This window comes from Hemicordylus capensis, chromosome 2 (genome assembly GCF_027244095.1).
Source record: "Hemicordylus capensis ecotype Gifberg chromosome 2, rHemCap1.1.pri, whole genome shotgun sequence".
In the NCBI taxonomy this organism is placed as follows: Eukaryota; Metazoa; Chordata; class Lepidosauria; order Squamata; family Cordylidae; genus Hemicordylus; species Hemicordylus capensis.
Window position 1 is genome coordinate 360,253,671 of NC_069658.1, and position 22,109 is coordinate 360,275,779.

The 22,109-nt window shown below is 43.3% G+C and overlaps 1 protein-coding gene across 4 annotated transcripts in view; it reads right to left on the minus strand.

The window, feature by feature from the left end:
- Positions 1-22,109, minus strand: part of JAKMIP2 (janus kinase and microtubule interacting protein 2) — a 161,708-nt gene that overhangs the window by 55,162 nt on the left and 84,437 nt on the right. For all 4 annotated transcript variants that reach the window (XR_008316680.1, XM_053298489.1, XM_053298487.1 and 1 more), the window contains exon 2: positions 3,939-4,208. Coding sequence is in view for 3 of the 4 variants with exons in the window: in XM_053298489.1 (XP_053154464.1) it covers positions 3,939-4,067 (129 nt within the window). In the remaining variant the exon portion in view is untranslated. The remainder of the gene's footprint in view (positions 1-3,938; positions 4,209-22,109) is intronic.

The window sequence follows — 22,109 nt, forward strand, 5'->3', positions numbered from 1 at the left end:
TGTTTTCCTTTCATTCAAAATTATTTTCTGTTGTTAAAATGGATTGCAGCAAAATCCTCCAGAATAGTCTATCCTGTCAGCTAATAATGCAGCATAGAGCTATTTCTTTCATCCCAATCATCCTATCTATCTATCTATCTATCTATCTATCTATCTATCTATCTCCACAGAATTGGTTGATTGTCCACTGGGGTTAATGCTAAACTTGCTGTATAAACAACCCAGAAAGAGTTTCATGCTTAAAGGCCTCATGTTAGCTAAAAGGCTGCTGATTAATTAAGGATTCTGGTGGTAGCCTAGATTTATTTTGACCGAGACCAAGGGACTATTCACACAACCGCAAACATGGCCGGGGTGGGGGAAGGCAGGGTTCAACCTGCCTTCCCCCAAAAGACCCTTTGCAGCCCAGGCAGTGTGCAAGCTGCACGCCCACATGGCCAGTGCTGTAGGGAGCAACATGGATGACTCTCTGTGCTGCTCCCAGGTGTGATGGTAAACAGAGGTCAGGACTTATTGTCCCAGCCTTCTTGAATCCCACATTGCACTGTGTGCTGGGCACAGCACCGTGGGGGATTCCCCCAGGGGACAGGTGTTCTAGGCACCTGTCTGTGTATCAGCAGGATCTGCAAGCAGCTTGCACTGATTCACAATCCTGGTGCATTTGTGCCTTTAACCTTGGCTAAAAGCCGGGCTGTGGTGCTGGTTTTGGCACCGCCAGGATCTGTGTGGATCCTGGCAGTTCTCATGGGCAGCCAAGGCCAAGCTTGGCTGCTCATGAGAACAGCCTCAATATTGATTGGTAAAAGAATGAAAAGCTCTGGGTCACAGACATCAATTACAGCTGGCGTGAGCAGATGCGGGGGGTGGGGCAGCCAAAACCTCCTCAAGAAGAACCTTATGAAATGTTTTAATGTAGCTGGGCTCCAAATTCAAAATGGCAAGATCCAGCGTCAGTTCATTTTCATCCTGTGTAACAGATGCATGAGGGAGGTAAACAAGAGGTACAGATATGGGGTATTCATTTTGTTTTGCAACTCATTTGCAAAATGGGCTACATCTACAAAAGAATCCCAAGGTGGTAGAGTGGTCTGTGCCACTTCAGACTGGAAGTGGGGATCAGATTTTTGAATTTAAAAACAAAATTTAAAAACAAAACAAAAACTCCTTACAAGTAAACAAACAATACTTTAGGGGGAAGGGTTCTATCCCAGTCATCTCCATGATAATTTCCCCATAAGGGAGCATCCAAAAATGCTATCGTTCCCCTGCAATTAATGGCACAGCCCATTATCCTGCCTCAGAACTCTACGGTCTCATTTCTAGAGATGCTTGCAAAGTCCTCCAGCTTCAGGCACTCAAAATGATCTCTTCAACGAAGTGGCAACTTTTGTGAGCACTCAGATTCCTCTCCAGTTTGGATTAAAATCTGAGTCAAAGACGAATTCCCAGACTAACCCCCATCCCCACAATATTTTACCTCCACCTAGCCCCGGATCCCCCCAGTCCTCTTCTCCTTCCTTTTCAAAAAGTGGACTCACCTGTGGCAACAGCCATAGTGGCAGCAGCTCTCCAGCTGAAGTAAGAGGGAGTTCAGATTTGTGTCCTCCCCTCTCTGGCATGTTCATTATGAGTGCCAACAATAAAAGCCCTGGTGCTCCTTTGGGAAATGTGTTGTGTTCATGTCGCTCGGCTTATTTTCTAGTCAATATGACATGAGTTTTGTCTCTAATCATTTCCCCTCACTCAGCAGCAAATATTAATCAAGTCTGAAGACAACTACACTAAAATCAGATAATTCATTGAGGCTGTTCTCCTGACGAGGCTAAACCCAGCCTGGGGCAGCCCGGCCTGGGTTAGGCTGGTCGTGAGAAACGGCGGGATCCTCCTGGATCCCTCCCCTCCCCACCCGCCTAACCCTCTAAACAAACCCATTTGCTAGGTGATGTTAAGGGTGCACTCACACCCTTAACCCAGCTGCCAGGTACTGTGTGTCTCCTTGAGCTAAGTTCAGCCCGAGGAGACACAGAGACTGATGGGGAATCTCTCCGCCCTGCTTTACCATTGTTAGGTGCTCATTGAAGATGTACACCTACCCATGTAAAGTCTGCATGCGACAACCCACAGGTTTTCAGACTTGTGAATCATACCGATATACTTGTCAGGGAGCTGTGATTGGCTGTAACTTCCCATGGAAACTACAGTCAGTAGCGAAAGCAACCTGAATTTGCTGCTGTATAATGTGTGAAAAAGCCTTCATTTAAAAGATGTCTAAAACAAAATCTCTGCTCAAACGACAAACTAGCACAAAACATATATAGTATAGGTGAAAGGAAAAGCATCTCTAAATGAAAAGCAGGGGATTTTATCCAAACAAAGCAGCAATATGAGCAGATAGTTTGGGTGGGAAGAATTTGAAATCCTGTTTGGGACAATAGCACAGGTCTGCTGGCCTTCTGTTCCCAGCCTGGCTTGCCTTGGCATGAACCTACAGAAGAATACCTGCCAGGATAAGTGGAGGTAAGTCAATAATAGCCTGGGCACTATCACATGATCTGGTACAAATCAATTATTCAGCGTCTTCTGTTTCAAATGAAATATAGCAATGTTAATATATTGTGAAAGGGGTGGGCTTCTGTTCCTGTCTAGGTGAGGAATGTAGGTCCGGACTGATCCTACAAAACTTTTTGGTTGAGGTGTTTTTTATTACCCAGGTTGAAGAATCTAACCATACATTGCATAGTGATAATGAATGCCACAATGGAATTTAGAATTTTCCTCACAGAAACATGCTTTTAACCTGATGGGAGAAACTCTGCTGAGAGGCTTGATTTGGAGCAGAGAAATGGTAGGTGCTGGGAGAGTCATCATAATTCTAATCATAATTCTCAAACATCTCTCATGTTGAAATGCATTCCTCAATTACGTTTTCACTTCTTAAATTTACCCCTTCTTTGCTCAGAGGCTTTGCAAAATCCATCAACTTTTCCTTTTCACTTATGAATGTGAGAAGTAATGGAATCTCTCTCCTCATTCAGTGGTGATATTAATCATTTTTTGCATCATTCTTTCCAATGGCAGCATTCGAGGTATGTAGAATACTTTACTCTTCATTTATGAACACAGCTTCTTTTATGGTGGAATATGGTAAATATTTTCCAAGACAATGAAAGGAGGCACACATAGTAGACTGAAAACAGATGATCATGTTTTTTTTCAAAAATCTGAAGACTGTTTGCCATGTGTATACACATCCTACTTTTGGCACTATTAAATGGGTTGTACAGGGTTTTCTGTAGCCAGCTAATGGCATAGAGGGGAAGTAACTTGCCTAGGGAGCAAAGGTTGCTGGTTTGAATCCCCACTGGTATGTTTCCGAGACTATGGAAAACATCTATATTGGGCAGCAGTGATATAGGAAGATGCTGAAAGCATAATCTCATACTATGCAGGAGATGGCAATGGTAAACCCCTCCTGTATTCTACCAAAGAAAATCACATGGCTCTGTGGTTGCCAGGAGTCGACACCGACTCGACGGCACAACTTTACCTTTACCTTACAGGGTTTTCTATCATTTTAAACCCTTGCAAAACTTGCCATACTAGAGGCAACAAGACAAAAGCTGTGGGTGTACACCATGGAAAGCAAAGTTCAAACCACTTTCAACACTCTTACAAACTATTTCCATCTTCAATGGAGCCTGCTATATTTAATGACAGGGAAAAGATAATATCTGCCAGCTATCTGGAATATGGTCTGGAGGAAAAGGCCAAGGTACTTCTAATTCTTAGGCCAAGCAATCTTTTAAACTTACTGTGCCATAACTTAGGAGCAAAACTTCAGCCCAGAAAAAGGGATGAAATACATTTTTCACGAACCATTTGTGGCCTGAGCATCTTCTTTTTAATCATCTGTCCTTTACTGACAACGTTTCACTCACCTTAGACTTTTCCTGATGAAGCTCAATTTGAATGTCTGTTAGCTTGGTCCTGAGATCTTCATTGGCAGCTTGTAAGGACATAATCAGTGCCTCAGGCTTTTCAGCCTTGCTGCGTCCTTTTTTTGACATGGCTGTTTGCTATTGCGAGTCTGTGCGTGAGAAGTCTTTTTCAAACAGGAACAGGCATTTTTTATTTCTTTCCATCCAAGTTGTCTCAGCATCTACTGTGTAACATTCGTAAAGATCCCCTCATCAGCTCTTTGGGCAGTCCTGTGAGGAGTAAGATGGCATGGTACTTGTTAAAGAGGGCAATGAGTCTGTTTGGCAACACAAATAAAGATGACACATTGATCTCTACCCAGAAACTAATATGGCACATAATTCGTGACATAGATCTCTGAGTATGTTTCACAGTTTTGCTTGAATTAATTGCAAAGACACTGGTGGTGGTGTGAGACACAACAACAAAGACACTGTTGGTGGTTTGGGACACAACCAGAGGTACACCTAGGTAATTTTGGAGCCTGGGCCTAAAGGCCTTTGAAGGCCCCCGCCCCACTGCAAGTTAAGCATCATTTTTAAAAACATAGGTTCTTGAGGGAACAAACCACACCACCTAGGACAGACTAAAGAGGATTTGGGAAGGGGCCCAGGGGATATGGAGGCCCTAGACTTTGGGACCAAAATCCACGGGTAAGAGTGCCTCTGGACACAACTAAGTGCAAGCTGCACATAGAAAAGCACTGCACTCTTCACTTAGGAGGCTGGGCAACTTTGTTTTAGGAGCAGGAGTCAGGTTTTATTCCTAATGCAAAGGGGTTCCTGCGTGATCATGCTACAGCATTCTGCTGCTGCAAAACTAAGCTGATCATATTATGCGGGCACATTGCAACAGACAACTAGTGCTCAATTGACAATATCTCAATTTTAGCACCAACAATTTTTTTTTAAAAAAGATGCTTCTGGTGCCTTGAAAAAAATGTAAGTTTTCAACAAGGAGCAATATTCCATTTCAATATCTGATGCCATAAATGAATATAATTATATTATTTTGTGTGCTTCCCTCTTATATGCTTTGATTCAAATCCAATAATACAACTATCACATATTCACAGTGTATATTAAGATACTCTCTGTAGGTATGGTGTGTTCATCTTGGAAATCCATGTTACTTTACTCCAGCAAGTTTAGAAAAGACAACCCATCCTGCGTTCTCTAGTGGACACATAACTCAAGGGGGCCATATGCATATAGCTTTTTGTTGCTCAGAAACTGCAAGTAGAGAAACTTGGTCAATGAGAGCTTTGTCACTGACTTAATGGCCATAGGATTTCATTCTTAAGTTTCAGCTGTGTTTCATTTAATGCTCAATATATTAATTAAAGTATTTAACTAATTAATAGCTTCAGAACAGATTAAAACCACACCTGTGATAAACTAGAGACCAATCATATTTCACTATCATTTCTAGGACCTATGTAGTTTGTCATCTTGGTTTCAAACCATTTACCCATGGAGCAGAAGGAACCCACCTGAGGGTGGATTTGTCAGACTGTAGGGAAAACACAAGAAAGGGGTGGGAAAAGAAAAGGGCTTTTCCAAACACCAGTATGGTGTTTTTTCTGCTCTCTTCTGAAGTGTGCCCTCTATGCATTTTTTGCTACTTATTTGCTGATGTTGCTCAAGATATTAAGATTGTCATGTAAGACCAAGATTGCAACTTGGAAATCTGCAAATTGGAGATCCATCTCTTTTAAAAGCTGCAGTTGTGAAGGCTCCTGCCCATTCCTTTCACAGTCCTTCTGTCCCCCATACTCCACCCTTCCACTGTAATAAGCAGGACTCCAAAGGAAGGAAAGGTCAGAAGGAACTGTAGCTATTGGGTCTCTCACTGTAAAAGTAATTTTAGAAGAATAGAGTGGATCTCCAGACTGCCACCGGCAATTCAACATAGGATTGGATAATTGAAATAAAATCTGCTTTGGAAACAGCACAATGTATGGCAGACCAATTTCAGGGATCAGCACAGGGGCATAGCTATAATTGAGTAAAAAGGTTCAAAGAACACGTGCCCCCAGCTCCTGAGGGCCCTCCAGCTCCATCCCTCCCTAATCTCCCTCACTCGGGGGGGGGGCATCAGAGAGAGGGATGAACACAGGCCCCCTCTCTCCTAGCTATGCCCCTGGATCAGCATCACCTGCCAAGTGGCCTGGAGTCCTCAGGAGGGTCTACTGCTGATTCCTGAGACAATTTCTTTGGTGGTTTGGTGATGGCAGAGCAATTCTCTTAGAAGTCCTGTTTTTGCCAAGGGCCTCCTGGCCCGGCCCCATATACCTCCAGGGCACTTACTGCTGTATGTGTTATAATGCAGCCCAGGAGGGATTTACATTGCATTATCAAGCATGATGTCAGAACAGTGGATCTGTAAAAATATATTTAGAATTGTTTGGTGGAGGGTGGGAAATCTTTGGCTAGCCAATAGTTTTTGCTAGGCCTTGGGACTCTACTTCAAACAGGAACTGTGCTTTTCATTAAAAACAATAGTTTTGGCCCTTATACATTTCAGTAAAGAGATTCAAAAAATAGTGACTACGAATCCTCCGCACACAGAAACCAGCAGGCTTATTAAAGGACCCTCACACTAATCTTATTTTTGAACATTTGGGGCTGGCAGAATCAGAGGGTTTTGTTTGTTTGAAAAACTGTTGGAAGACTGAGCTAGAGAGACAGGACTTGTCACAATTCCAATACTGTCAAAATTCCCAATTATGTTAATTAAATGTGTAAATTAACAGAGTCCCATCCGTTCAAGAATGATGTTGAAACCAATGTTTGACCATCCAAGGTGTCAGAAGCATCAGTACCAATCCCAGCAGCCTGTGCCATGGCCCAGTCCAGTTATTTGCCAGCCCCATGCTCCATATAATTGGACTGGTAGCAAGTTATTTTAAACAGTGACACAAAGAAAGATTGCACATGCAATGGATTCATTTAGAGGCAAAACAAACATCCAAGCTTTGTGGGGGTGGGCTGGGGATGGATGGGGGAGAACTAGAGCTGATTTCCTCCAGAAGATGCTTGTATGGCTTTAACTACAGAATGGAGCTCCATTATAGCAATGGGAAGAAACTGCACTGGAGATGGCTGTCACTGGCTGCAGGTTACTCCACAATTTGAACTCTCTAATAACACTGCAGATGGCACGCATTGCTGGCTGCAGTCCTGCAGTATGAGCATTGCTCAGAGTGCTGGATGTGCTGTTTTAAGGTCAATCTACTATAAGGGGGGAGCAGTGGCCCATAAAAGATAGATGCTTTTGCTTCCGAAATAAGATACCGGGGCTGTTTATGCCTGAGAGCAGAAAGAATGATGATTACACATATCATTGCTACACAGATGGGATGTCTCAAGGCGACCCAGATAGCATGGAGACATGGGAGGGTACAATATGACCATGTCTAGTCACTGCAGAGAAGCTAACTTATGTAAAGACACAGGTAGGAAGAAAACTTGAAAGGTAGGAAGAAGAAATGAGTGAGCAGGAGGAAATGGGTTTAGAGAAGCCTTCCAAAAGGCTTGCTTATTTCCTTGGAGGTCAAAAGTGTACATTTCCCCCCTTCTCTCTGCAGACAGATACTATATATGCTTGGCATTTGTATTTGCTTGCATATGTATGCAGGCAGCTGTAACACACTGAACTACTGAGATAACAAGCTTTAGCATTAATGCACTGGCCAGGCTTGGTTACAATTGGAGAATGTTGACTTGGCATTTATTTCCAGCCATAGGGATGAGCTACTTAGTGCTTTTAAATTAACCGTTCTAATAGGATTATGAATTCACTATACAAAAACCAAATTTAGGACCAAATGAACATACCAAAATCCTAGCTCATAGCACAGAATGTAAGAAAGGTCCTGAATAGCGTTAAAGGTTAGCAGTTGCTGCAGTCATTCCTCCAGTTTTTGGAATAGCTGCATGTATACATTAAAATAGATGATGACTGTGAACATTCACTGTGAAGACAATTAGAGTGGTCTGAAGCAAGAGTTCATAGGGAAATCAGGCTACCGGTCCTCTAGGATGACTCTGGAACATTGGCCCTTCCACCCCTAGGGCCCCCCTGTTCCACCTCCCCCCTTCCCCTTCTGGCCGGACACCCACTGCGGACTGCTCCTGCTGTCACTGCCACTCTTACTGCCTCGTGCATGCCCACTGCACGCCCATCCACCTCTGCCTCCACTGTTATCTCTGCTTGCCTGTGCACCGCTGCACTTGCCATCCCTTACTGCTTCTGGCTCCGTTGCTGGAAGGAGGGCTGTCAAGGGCTGCCACTCTTGTGGTGGTGACAGGAGCAAGCAGTGGTGGTGGCAGGAGTGGCTGCAACACGAGTCGAGGGGGCTGTGTGTGCGCTAACACATGCGCCACCGTCGGGGGAATGAGGGCTGCATGCTACCGAGGGGAATGGCCGTGTGCCAGCGGGCCCCCCGCCACTATCTATACCAGTGCATAAGATGCTAGTTAGATGTGCAGAATATTTAGTGGGAAATCAGCATGCAATCCCACTACAGTTTATGACTGTATCACTCCAATTAAACTTGGAGGGGTTTATAGATGAAGATTAGTTATACTATGCAATCGGTGTACATGGTGCTTTATAGCATTTCATAAAGATTTTTAAAAATCCAGATCTCTGCAGTCCAGGAATTTATGAGCAGTAGGCATGGGACTGCAAGGTTAATAATTATTGCAGATTAGAGATACAGCAATAGTTTTCCTTTATCAAAAGTGTTGCTTTAACTTAAAAAAAAAAATCCACTGTATTTCATTATTGAACTTTTTAAAATTTATTATCCACTCCATGAACGTTATTTTGTTTTTTGTCCAAGAAGGAAGAGTGCAACACAAGAAGGAAGTGTCACACACACACACACACACACACACACACACACACACACACACACTCATTCCAAAGACTGGTTTTCAAAGCTGTAGCAAACTGGACAGTTCAGGGAAGTTCCCTAGCATGCAGAGCAAATAACCTATACCATTCTTAAACTTATTCGACTCAACCCAAGGAAATTCCTGCTTCAGACCCTGTCTATAAGCACTCCTCCTCCTCAGCCTATGTGACTATATCCTCCTAATGCAGTGATTGGCCATGCTGTCTTAATGTCACAGAAGCAGTGGACAGAAGAAAGTCACTGTCAGATTCTAGTAAGATTCTGACAGATTCTAGTAAGTGGGATAGAAGACAGAACAGCTTTGAGAAGGAATGGGTGGAAGAAACAGGATCCTAGGAAAAAAGAATGTAGAAGGTAGGGTTGTGCAAGCAGCCTCGATTTGAACCGTGGTTCAAATTGAACTGGCCCAATTCAGCCAGTTTGAGTTCAAACCAGCCTGACCCCGCAAAGGGGAGTGCTGGTCCACGTTTGAACCAAACTTGCTACGTATGTAAAAACTGGTTCACGAGCCAGTTTGGGAATACTTGTAAAGGGAAATCCTTGAGGATTCCCCTTTCAAGTAAAGGGAACATTCCCTAATCCCTATCCCAAGGATGAGGGGTTGGGTGAGAGAAAGGGGCTTCTGCACCTTTAGTGGTGCCGCATCAGAGGCAGTGAGGTGGTGGCAGAGATACTGGAGGTGGTGGTAGCAGGCGGGGCTCCTCCAAGCCCCTCATCGGCCTCCTGAATGACAGGCCGGGGCTGGCTACAGCCCGGTTCAGGCCTCCGCGCATGTGTGGAGGCCATTTGTGTCACCATGCCAATCATGTGGTGATGCAAAGGGCCTCCACACATGCATGAAGGTCCAAACCAGGCTGCAGCTGGCCTGGGCTGTCAATTAGAAGGCCAGAGTGGAGCTTGAAGGAGCCACCACCACCGTCCCACCTCAAAAGACTCCACCACCACCTCACCGCCTCTGCTAAAGGTATAGAGGCCCCTTTTTCTCACCTGCCCCCCAACCGACCTTAGGATAGGGATTAGGGAATGCTCCCTTTACTTGTAAAGGGGAACCCTCAAGGATTCCCCTTTACAAGTATCCCCGAATCAGCCCATGAAGTAGTTTGGCCCAATTTGATGGCTGAACTGGGCTGGATCTGGTTTGGCCGAACCTGGAACCAGACTGGGCCAGGTCAAATCCAGTCCAAATTCGAACCAAACTGGCCATACCAGTTCCGTGAACACCCCTAGTAGAAGGCAGAAGCCACTGGAAAGAGGATAGGAAAGGAAGGTAAGAAAGGGAATGGGAAGGTGAGAAGACCAGTGAGAGGAGAAGGGAAATGCAGAGAAGGGAAATGCAGCCTTCCATCCTTCTAAGGTCGGTAAAATGAGCACCCAGAATGTTGGGGGGCAATATGCTAAATCATTGTAAACTGCTTAGAGAGCTTCCAGCTATAGAGCAGTATATAAATGTAAGTGCTATTGCTATTGCTATAATGAGCAACAATGAGAGGTGTACATAGCCAGTATCTGCAAAGATGAGGGAGGCAGAGATTTACATATCGATTTGAAAAAAGCAGCCAAGTCTTTGGCTGGTAACCTCTCATTTCCTGCTTTATTGCTAGTTCCAAATGACATTCTATTTCTCTGCATTAAATACTCAGCTACTCAAAACTTAACAGTTTTGTTTTTCAGTTTAGGAAAACAAACTACTCCCTGCCCGCCACCGCAAATAAAACCCTTATTACAAAATAAATTTTGTCTAGAACAATCCTATCTTCTCATTAACCATTTCTCTGTAGCTGTTTCAAGCAAAAGACACAGAAAGTGGGAAAAGCTAAAGCACAGGAAGTAGAATTCATCACTTCAGAACAAAGGCTGTATAAGTGGCAACTGAAGCAATTGAAGGACCCTCAGCACATGCATGCTGTTGGCACGCATTGTGCATATGTGTGTATGGTTAGTTTTATTTTGGTTGTGATGGTGAATTTGGCTGTAGATGGGTGGTGGCTCCTCCTCCAACCCTTTCTATTGGTGAATAGGAGATGCATGAGGTGGCAGTGGTATCAGCTCCTCTTCCTGTGGGATGTAGAGATTGGAGGAAGAGGAGTGCTGCCAACACATGCATCCTGCCCCATTTGCCAGTGGGAAATCAGTGACTGGTGGGGAATCTTTGGTGCCAGCTCTTCCACGTTCCCACACTTCAAGGATCAGCAGAAGAGGAGCAGCTGCTGTGTCACCCTGATTTGTCAATGGGGAGGGTGCGAAGTGGAGGAAATGCCATTGAAGGATATGCAGAGCTCAGGTGAGTTGATAGCATCAAGCCATGTGGCAGCAATTGCAGACACTCCATCCTGCAAGCATCTGCTAATCTGCCTGCTGCCACTGCCTCTGTCTCAACTGCTGCCACTACTCCCTCATTGGTCTTCATTTCCCCCTAGGCCCCCCCTCCACCCTCATCCCCTTTGCATGCCCCACTCCCACCTCTTTTGCTAGCCCAGGCCCTGCTCACCCCTCTTCCTCCTCACTGCCAGCCTCAGCTGCTGGGGCACACCACTATGGGCTGTTTGCACGATGTATGGAGTGGCAGTCCTGGCTGACCTCTCCTCTGATGCATGAACACCAGAAGTGTGGATGGTGAAGGAGATGGTGATAGGGCCAGCGAGTGGACAGGGTGGCTCACTGATATTTGCCTCAAGCAGCAAATGATTAGCAGGCGCAGGGGATGCTGCAGCAGCTCTTCATTTTCCTGCCCTTCCTATCACTGAATGAGTGAGGACTTTGTGTTGTCATAAAAGGATCTCTGGTCCATTTGCAGATAGACAGGGCAGAAAAAGGCACAACGGGTGGTGCAAATATCTTCTGAAAGGCTCACACCTCTCCTGCCACTGAATGACACTGGTTACTGGGAGGTTCAGAAGATGGATGGGTGGGCCCTCTGACAGCCATGGACCCTTGGGCCAATTCCCAACCTGATTAACCCTGATGCTGGCCCTGCACTCTAAGCATGTTTTGAAAATACAGTGCTTGTAGCGTCAGTCCATAGCAACCAGGGGTGTATTGGAGGGGGCACATGCAGAGGCGTATCTAGGGAAAATAGCATCTAGGGCAAGCACTGAAATTGCGCCCCCTGTCCAAAATCTGACACCCAACTTTCAGATAACTTTACCATAATATCAGCTGAAAAATACAAGTCAAGCTCGTTAATCCTTTAATATTTCAAAAACTATTTACCAGTGGATTTAGCCAGACCAAAAAAATGCTGGAAAACTACAAATTTCAGTATGCTGGGACTCATGAAATACCCAAATACTATATGGAGGTGTCCTTGGAAAACTAAACAGAAGTGCCTGTCTACTATGCATTGTAGCATCACTATTACATCAGTTTGAAAAATAAATGGAGAATTGGACTTTTCCCAGATACTCTGAAAATAATTAAAGGATATGCAGATTAAACTGTGTCACTGCTAGGAGTATATTCTAGTATTTCAGAAAGACAGTTAAAATGAGAGAAAGAGAGCAAGAAACTCCCAGTGGCCTTAATACTAAGGATTTCACACTGATTCAAAGACAAACTCACCATTAATATTATTAAGACATCACATTTAACTCACTTATCACAAGAAGCAAAGTAAGAGCAAATGAATACAATCCTAGCTCATACGTTTCCGTTCAGTATTCACAAGCCCTGATTCTCTGTACATAGTGCCAAACTGAATATGTGTAAAGTGACTTATATTAAATTATTTTTTCAAAAAATTTTTTTACCTGTAGCCCCTTCGGGGGGCTTCCTAAAGGCTGTGGGGGGAGTCTGCAAAGGTTCCCCCTCCCCCACTGGCCTCTAGGGCCTTGCAGGGACCATTTGAGCATGTGCAGTGGCCATTTTAAATTTTTTTTTAAAAGATGGCCACTGAAAACAAAGTATTCTGGCATGGCCTAGGGCCTCACAGAAACCATTTGTGCATGTGCAGTGGCCATTTTGTTTTGGGTGGCCATTTTTTTAAAAAAGTTTAAAAATTGCGACCCCTTCAAGTGGCTCCCGGGGCATGTGCCCTGCCTGCCCTATCCTAGATACGCCCCTAGGCACATGCAGAGATGGAGCGCCAGTGCTTCTTGGTTTCTCTGGCTGTTGGGGTGGGCATGGCCATGGGGGCTGTCATGGAGAGCACCTGCACTTCTGAATTTCAACTACATCACTGATAGCACTGTGAAAGCAAATAAGTGGCAATTTTCTATTCACATGCAATCCGGTTTTATTTCACTATTGGATGTGCAAAGGATTTGCAAAGTTTCCTTTGTACATTCCATGAAAACTGAATATCGTGAAAATTGAGTATTATTTATTAAAATGTGTAGATTAGGCTGAGAGCGAGTGTGATGGGCCCAAGGTTGCCCAGCAAGCTCTGTGGCTGAACAAGGATTTGAATCCCAGTCTCTGTGGCCTATGTCCAGCATTCTAGTCACGACACTAAACTGGATCTCAGTATAGGTAGGCATCAGCATTAAAAAATAATCATCTGTAGGATATACTCCTTCTTGGGTCTCAATTCCCTTTGAATCTGTGTTCAGAATTCTTGAGTAAGCCATTGGTAAGAGCCAAATGAAAATGCTGTTTCAGCATAATTCTGTTCAAACACTTGTAAAAAGAGAAGCAGCAAGATGTTTGCCACAACAGTTCAGCATCAATATAGATTTATTAGACATTAAATTCTACTACCATCTAATCTTGAAAAGCAGTTATATAGTGAGCACACACTGCAGATGATCCTGTGGCTAGACGGTGTGTCTACAGACGCACTTAAAAGGTACACCACAAAACATGAATCTAGTTAAACCTGACCTTGCAAGATCAAGGGCATCCCTTAGAAGAAGGCATGTAGTCCTGTGGCCAGAATGGGTGAGTACTTTCCGACTACTCAGTACTTTACTCTATGCCCTTGCAAGTACCCTTGAGGTTCTTGACCCATCACCCTTCTGTGAAATGGGCATGGCATCAAATACATTCTACATATGGGCACACTGGGCCATAAACAGTTAATGCAGTGGTACAATCAGTGGCACAGTCACATGCGTGAACCAGTGAAATAAGCAACTCTCATTGAGAAGGAGCATGAATGGGAAGAATTTTCCTAATGCTGCTGAAAGCTTAAAATGTTCCCACTGACGTTCTACTGGAGTGTAGCTCAGGCTGCAGCACGTTCACTGATAAGGATTCTTCAAGGGATGAAGGCATGCTTGGGATCAAGGGGGATAATTTTTTTATATGTCTCCACCCTCTTCTGTCTTCATTATTTACTTGTGTTCAGGGCTGCAGGACTTAATTTAAACTGCAGTTCACCAAGGTTCAGACTTGGAACCTTTAGCTCAATGCTGGTATGATGTTCTGGAACACAGAAAATACAGATAATGGAGAGGTCTTCTGAGCAAGTGCAAAGTGTGATTCCCTTACTACCAAGTCTAAACAAACTGTTCTGAAGACAGATTAAAGGGCAGCACTTCCAGTGACTTCAAAGGCAAAAATAATTGGCACCCTGCCAGTGAGTAATTTCTTTAAATAAGAGAAAATATTGGTTTTAAGTTCATCTCTCCCCCCCACCCCTTATTTAAACAAATTACTCACTAGCTGAGTGTCAGTGATTGCTGCCTGAAACTGGCTTCTTCTGGCCCAGACTGCTGCAAGATCCATCTCATCTGTTTGTGTAGTCTTATTTATTTATTTAACATATTTCTATACAGCCCAAAACTTGTGTCTCTGGGCCATTTACAATTAAAATCATTTAAACATTAAAATCAGTTAAAACCCAACATTAAAAGTATTAAAACTATAAATCTAATTAAAAGCCTGGGTGAATAAATATGTCTCCAGTGACATTTAAAAAGTTGCCAGAGATGGGGAAGCTCTTATTTCAACAGGGAACATATTCCAAAGTCTAGGGGCAGCAGCAGAGAAGGCCCGTCCCCGAGTAGCTGCTAGACGAGCTGCTGGCAAACACAGATTAACCTCTCCAGATGATCTTAACGGGCGATGGGGCTCATGGTGAAGAAGACGTTCTTTAAAATACCCAGGGCCTAAGCTGTTTAGGGCTTTATAGGTAATAACCAGCACCTTGTATTTTGCCCGGAAATTTATCAGCAGCCAGTGTAGCTCTTTCAATGCAGGAGTGATATGACCCAGAGACCAGCCTGGCTGCCACATTCTGTACCGGACTACGGTAGTTTCTGCAGTTTCCGGACGACGTACAAAGGTAGAACCACATAGAGTGCATTGCAGTAGTCCAGCTGGAAGTTACCAGCATATGCACCACCATGCTGAGGTCGTTCATCTCAAGAAATGAATGCAGCTGGTGTATCAGACGAAGCTGATAGAAAGCACCTCTGTCTACCACCTCAACCTGGGACACCAGGGAGAGGACTGGATCCAGATATGACATGGATGCTATCCTGTTACTGCTTGTTCAGCTTTTTGTGATCTTAGGAAGCAGGAAAAAGATGAAAGCAAAGCTTTGTAGCCTACTATCAATAAAAGCCAGGGCAAGTTCTGTCGCCGGGGCATAAATCAAAACAACAAAAAAAGCAAATTCCCATGGACATCCTGATTCTGACTGCTCTAGTTTTTAATCTCCTCACGTAAATGGGATGCCCGCTCCCTTATTTATCTGCTGAAACCCTCCTTTGTGTATCCCTGCCATTTGGGGTGGATGACGGCGACAACAACAACCACAGAGAGAGCAGTAAGTGCCATACCTGTGGAACTCCCTCCTATGGAACTCCTCCAACCTAGCACCTCCATTGCTTTCTTTTAGGTGCCCGGTCAAGACCTTCCTGTCCTCCTCTCAGGCCTTTTTCATGCCTCTTTAAGGCGTTCACTCTTTGAAATGGTTTTAGGTGCGGCAAATCTTTTTTTGTGTTTGTGAGGCTCCTGTTTTCTTTCTTTTTGTTTTTACCAGCCCCCCCCCCCAGCCCCCAATTCAATTATCCTACTTTTATGCTGTAGCACACTCTGGTATATTTTTGAAGAAGGATGGTATGTAAACTAACAAAGAAGCAAGTGCTGGTAAAAATAGAGGCAGTGTTGAAAAGCCTGTGGCAGATCCAGCAGTATAAACACACTCTGACCTATGGCTTTTGCATGCATGTGTATCTTCTGACTGCCCTAGGTTGTCCCCCTCCCCTTATCTCAAGTTCCAATAATGGGCCATTTCACATTTCAGTGGGTGGCATCTAAACCTTTGCTGCAGCTGTGCACTATTGGAGCTGGTCATGCGGTAGCAAGCATGACTTGTCCCCTTAGCTAAGCAGGGTCTGCCCTGGCTGCATATGAATGGGAAACTAGAAGTCTGAGCACTGCAAGATATTCCCCTCAGGGGATGGAGCCGCTCTGGGAAGAGCAGAAGGTTCCAAGTTCCCTCCCTGACTTCTCCAAGATAGGGCTGAGAGAGATTCCTGCCTGCAACCTTGGAGAAGCCACTGCCAGTCTGTGAAGACAATACTGAGCTAGAGATAGACCAATGGTCTGACTCAGTATATGGCAGCTTCCTATGTTCCTATGCTCCTAAGCTCCTTCTGCAAACAGGAGCATTGCACTCATGCAAGGGATGCTTGGACAAACAGAAGGGATCCTTGCATGAGTGCAGTTCTCCTTCTGTGAATGAAAGGAGCTTCCATTGATGATGTACTGCTGTGCCAGATGATCGGGCTACTACCCAATATTAATAAATGAACAAACACAAATTATCAGTGGCATCTCCCACAACCCACAAATGTTAAATCTAATTGAAACTTGAACGTCTCTGTTGTCAGTAGTGATAAGACTCCTATCATAGTGTTCAGAATTTAATATTTCCCAAGCTAGCTTTCAGCCAGGTTTTTAAAGAAAAGCTCATATGAAGAACACTGAAGAATTTAGAATACCACCAACAAATAGCCACCAGTTTTTGAGCTGCTGAACTTAGTAACTTCATCAGAGTTTCAGCAGGGTGGTGACCTTTGCATATTAGTCAGCTCAGACATCACGTATACATTCTCCCGGCCACCGTGCAGTAGGATGCAATTTACAGTCTTGGCTACAAATACTTCTCTCTGGTGATGAAAGGCCACAAAGCGTGACCCTGGGATGTCTGTTATCATTTCTCGTTGTTATCACCTCACACCTGAATGCTTCTTGTTAAAGGTCTCCAAGTATTCCTATTACAAAACTATTTCTTGGGGGCACAGAATGTTTATGGTACCATTTCTATCAGGTCAGTCAACTACATCCTGGATAACCATTAAATCCTGAATTAAATGATCCAGCTGAAAAGCTCTGAAAATGTATGGGCTACAAGTGAAGAAGGGGAATACTTCCATCAAGCTCCTTTCACTGCAAAACCATTAAGTTTCTTGACCATTGTTCATTTTGAAATGGCTTTATTATTAATACATCACTAGGAATGTTGTGACACACAAACTTCTCTCTTTCCCAGGAGCCTGGAACCCTGTCTCGAGTCTGAATTTGTTTTCAGCCATGCCATTTTCCCACTTGACCCTTGTGACCTTTCTGCTCCCTCCTCATGGTTACAAGGCTCCCCAACCATTGTTATAATGATGTTCATGTTTGTGCAGAAATCTAGTGTATTTGTTTGAGTCTGAGATACTGCAGAACTCAAGGGCCTTGCATTCTTTGGGTTTTTTATTTATTTATTTTGCACTTTACTACATATTGGGGTTGCCATACAAATATTATATTGTAGTTGGGGGGAAAACCAAGTTTTGGGACAAATCAGGTGTGCTTTTAAAGAAGTGGTGGGGTGGACCAACTCTCTTGACAAAAGGCAGTTTGTTAAGGGCCTCCTGAAAGCTGGAGCTGACCCCGCTTGGGAACCTGGCAGGATAGATCTTTCTGCCTCCAGGGACTGTGTTCTTCCATAGAGGGACATGAAGAATTAGGGAATGGGCTGAACTCTAGTTCTTCTGGTGACCTCACAGAATGGGGTATTCCCTTCTTTGCCACCTATCTTTTCTTATGGGGAGAAATGAGGGAGGGGTGGACCATTTTGCACTGCATTTTGGTTCAGAACTTCTGCTTCCAATAATAAACTAGCTCATTTATTATAATAAACTAGTTCACTGATGGGATAGTGAAGAAAGGGTTTGGAAAGGCAACGAATACTGTGTACAAGTTTCCACAGGGTGGTGATTATTAACGGAAGCTAATCTATGACATGTTATTATTCTGAATGACAGAACTGCCCTTCCTGTATTTTTGTAGCCCTGTCAAAGATCATTTTGAATTTTGTCAAGAGTTCTTCATTTGGAAGCCATTTCACAGTAAATTGCCCCTTCAGTGTTCCAAATTGGCCTGAAAGAGAGATTTGTGTTCCCTTCTTATTGATAGATTAGAAGCTTCACATTCATGGTATACTGATTATAATAATGGGTTAAATTATCACTATGGTTTGCAGGATTGCAGAAAGGGGCTCCACAAAAGATAGCAAGATAGGCTGCTATTTCATGCTTCAAACGTATTCTTTCAATTCAGCCAGGAGGCGTTTTCAGACAATTTTATGTGGAAAAGAAAGGATCATATCTCTTTGGCTAATGGTTATTTGTCAGAGCAAATTCAGACGTTTTTACATTTACTTGCCTTCTTTAACAGAGATTTCTGGGTATGAGAGAAAAAGCTTAATATTTACTTGTTTTCATCCAGTCAAGAATATTTGCCTTAATATTTCCAATTCCATTTCTCTAGGAAAATGAGGGGCCTTAAAAATCTTATGCTTGTTCCATCGAATATGCCTGTGTTTGTGCTGCTAGCTCTCATGCTGCTTCAGAGAAAAAAGAAATGTCAGTCTAGAGAGCAGTCACATTCTTCATGCTTGAGCACAACCATCGAAAGGTAATTTTTGATTTTTTAAAAGAAGCTCAGGCAGATCTTTGAAAACAGGTGCTCTGTAGCAAAGGTAAGCAGAAACCCCTATACTGGCATTTGAACACTGGACATAATCTCTGCAGTGTGGATGGTTTGCTGTTCTCTATCTAATCCAGAACTCCACAAATCAAATGCCCCAGTGATCTGGAAACAAGCATGACTTGGTGTGTGTGAATGGGGGTGGGTGTGGGTGGAGGGACGGTCAATTTTCAGTGCATTGATTATTACTGTAAAAATAATTATAAAGATAAGCATTAATTAAAACAATTACTTGTTGGTCTCCCTGCCCTCCACGGGCCCACAGTTTTAACTAAGGATAGTGGCCAAAATAAGCTCTGTCCCTGCTTAGTTGATGAGTATTTGGCTGTGCCAGCCCCACACAAATGCCAAATCCTTTGTGGCTCCTGTTGTTGCTAGCTACCTGCAGGCCAGCAAAAAAAAAAAAAAAAAAAGCTCCCAGGAGCCAGATCCAGCCCCCAGTTCTTATTGATTGTTCAATTGCTCAATTTGTATACTGCCTTTCATTAAGCATCCCAAGGTGGTTTTACAAAAATTAAAATACAATACCAAAAAATTCAATAAAAATCATTTAAAACCTTAAGATAAGTTAAACAGTGAAAACAAAACAAAAATGACCGCAATTAAAAGGACAACAGGAGCAGGAGAGCTGAGAGGCCTGGCAACCCCTAAGGGGTAAAAGCCTGAACAAATAAAAAGGTCTTTTGTTGCTTTGTAAAAGCAGCCACAGATGTCAATGAATGGACAAAGCTCTTATGTTGTGCAGGGCCGATCTAGTCAAGAATCCTAACTGGATTTCCCTTGGAGCTGTCCAACTAATGATGTTACTGAATCACTGAAAAGGTTAGGGGAAAGTCTTCAACTATGATCTACTATGCAAAATCACTATTCATTGGCAATGCTATTCTTACTTTGAATGTTTAAGCAAGTGCCAGTACTTTAGCACTAGAGCTATAAAGTAGAGGGAATTGGGTTTACATGGTTTTGTTTTCTTTTGGATGACCTGCTTACCTATGATAAACTCTACCTCTTTTGTAAACAAATTCCTGAACGTGTAAACATCTAGATATTCCAGAACTAGATCCTTTATTGCCTTGTGAATCATGACTATTAAATGAGGAGTTGGAACATTCTGAAGCGGCTAGGTGGTCTGAAGCAAACAAAAACATCTGTGTGAATATCGCAACCTAGACCTGCACTTGAAAAGCCAGGACTATCCCTTAGAGGTAGGACTGAAGTGTTAAACAATAAATAATTCAGAAGCTGGTGGCACTGATTTACTGAAGTAGCTTTTTATCGTCCTTTTCTTTCTACCACCATCAGGGTCCATGGTAAGCCTGGCTATTTAGGAATGGTAAAATTCCAGTGGGAGACTGGATACTTTGCTACACAACACAGTTCCAGTTAAGGGGAAACAGCCAGAGCAAATACAAAATCTTTGCAAACAAAAATAAGATTCTTAGGTAGGCAAAAAATTAAGTAGGTCAATTTGGGCCCAGAATATAACTCCAAATTTACCCTGCTATTTCTAGAGCTTTGAATTTATTAAAGCTACTGTCATCATTGGTCTTTGCCTCACTTCTTGCAATGCATGTGGATAGAGGAAAGGGGATGGTCCTGTACATTTTAAAATGCAATTGAAAAGTCATGCAATATGGACTCTGTTCCTCACTTTGCTTCGTGGTTTTGAATTTAAATGGCCCTAAAGTATCTTCATTATTTTAACTGTGAAATTGCATGAGAATCGAAATTCATAGAGTGAATGATTTTTCAAGCCGTGGCAGTGAAAGATTAATGCAAATTTCCCCGTCCGAATGCCTTTGTTTAAGCTGAACATCTTGCAGTGCGGATGGCTTGCTGGCTGCTAATGAATGACTTCCACTCTTATCAAACCATGTGCATAGCATTCTTAAATACAAACCTGAGAGATTTATCAAGAGAAATGTGTTTGTGTGTGGGTGTCTAACAAAACATTTGCCTAAAACAAGCCTTAAATCATGGTGAGGAAGATTTGGGACATTGCTGCTGTATTGTGCCTGGTGGCTGGAATACTGAGAAAAGCCCAGAATGGATGGGCGCACACAAAGGGACACCCACAACCCTCCGCAGGAGTCAAAGATCAGTGAGCTGGGGTAGCCAAAACAATTCTGAAAGAAGCAGCATGGGGAAAGTAGGCATCCAATTTTCAGCTTGACCAAATGTCAGAAGAGCTCTGACATTTGGTCAGGAGTTCAGAAACAACAACAACAACAAATATTTATATACCACTTTTCAACAAAAGTATCCAAAGCGGTGTACATGGAGAAATAATAAATAAATAAGATGGCTCCCTGTCCCCAAAGGGCTCACAATCTAAAAAGAAACATAGGACAGGAACCAGCAACGGTCACTGGAAGTACTGTGCTGGGTGGGGGGTTAGGGTCAGTTACTCTTCCCCTGCTAAATAAAGAGAATCACTATGTGAAAAGGTGCCTCTTTGCCCAATTAGCAGGGGTTGGTCATGGGGAAAGAGGAACTTTGCCTATGCTAGAGGTTACCAGCATACATACCACCATTCTACAGCCGTTTATCTCAAGAAATGGACACAGCTGGCATATCAGATGAAGCTGATAGAAAGCACCTCTGGCCACCAACTCAACCTGAGACACCAGGGAGAGGTGTAGATCCAGAAGCTCTCCCAGGCTGCACTCCCAATTATGAGCTGTGAGAAAAAGTGCTTCCTTTTCGTTGGTCCTAAATTTCCTGGCCAACAGTTTCATGGGATGACACCTCATTCTAGTATTGTGAGAGAGGGAGAGAAATGTCTATCTGTCCACTCTCTCTGCTTTTCAAGTAAAGAGGTTCTCTTTTCAAGAGGTTGCTACACATAGCAGAGCATATAAATTGGGCTTTCAACTGGGGTGAGAGGTAGGAAGTGTGCAGATTAGCCATACAATAAAATTACATAATATGATTCTGATCAAAATTGCTTTAGGCCATTTTTATGTGCCGTTCTGAGAGAAACACAAACCTTGCTTAAATCTTTCACTCTGGGTCTTGCATTGTACAACACCTTGATTTGGTAGAGAAGTAAGTGAGATAAAACTGGCAAAGCACTGAATGCTGATGAGTGTTAATAAATAAAACAATATTTTCCAGATAACAAATGGTAAAAGAGACAGGAGAGCTTTACTACGAAGTAAAAGGAGACATGACAAAAATGGAGACATGATAGAGGTCTATAAAATCATGCATGGCATGGAGAAAGTAGATAGAGAGAAATTCTTCTCCCTCTCACATAACACTAGAATCAGGGGTCATCCCA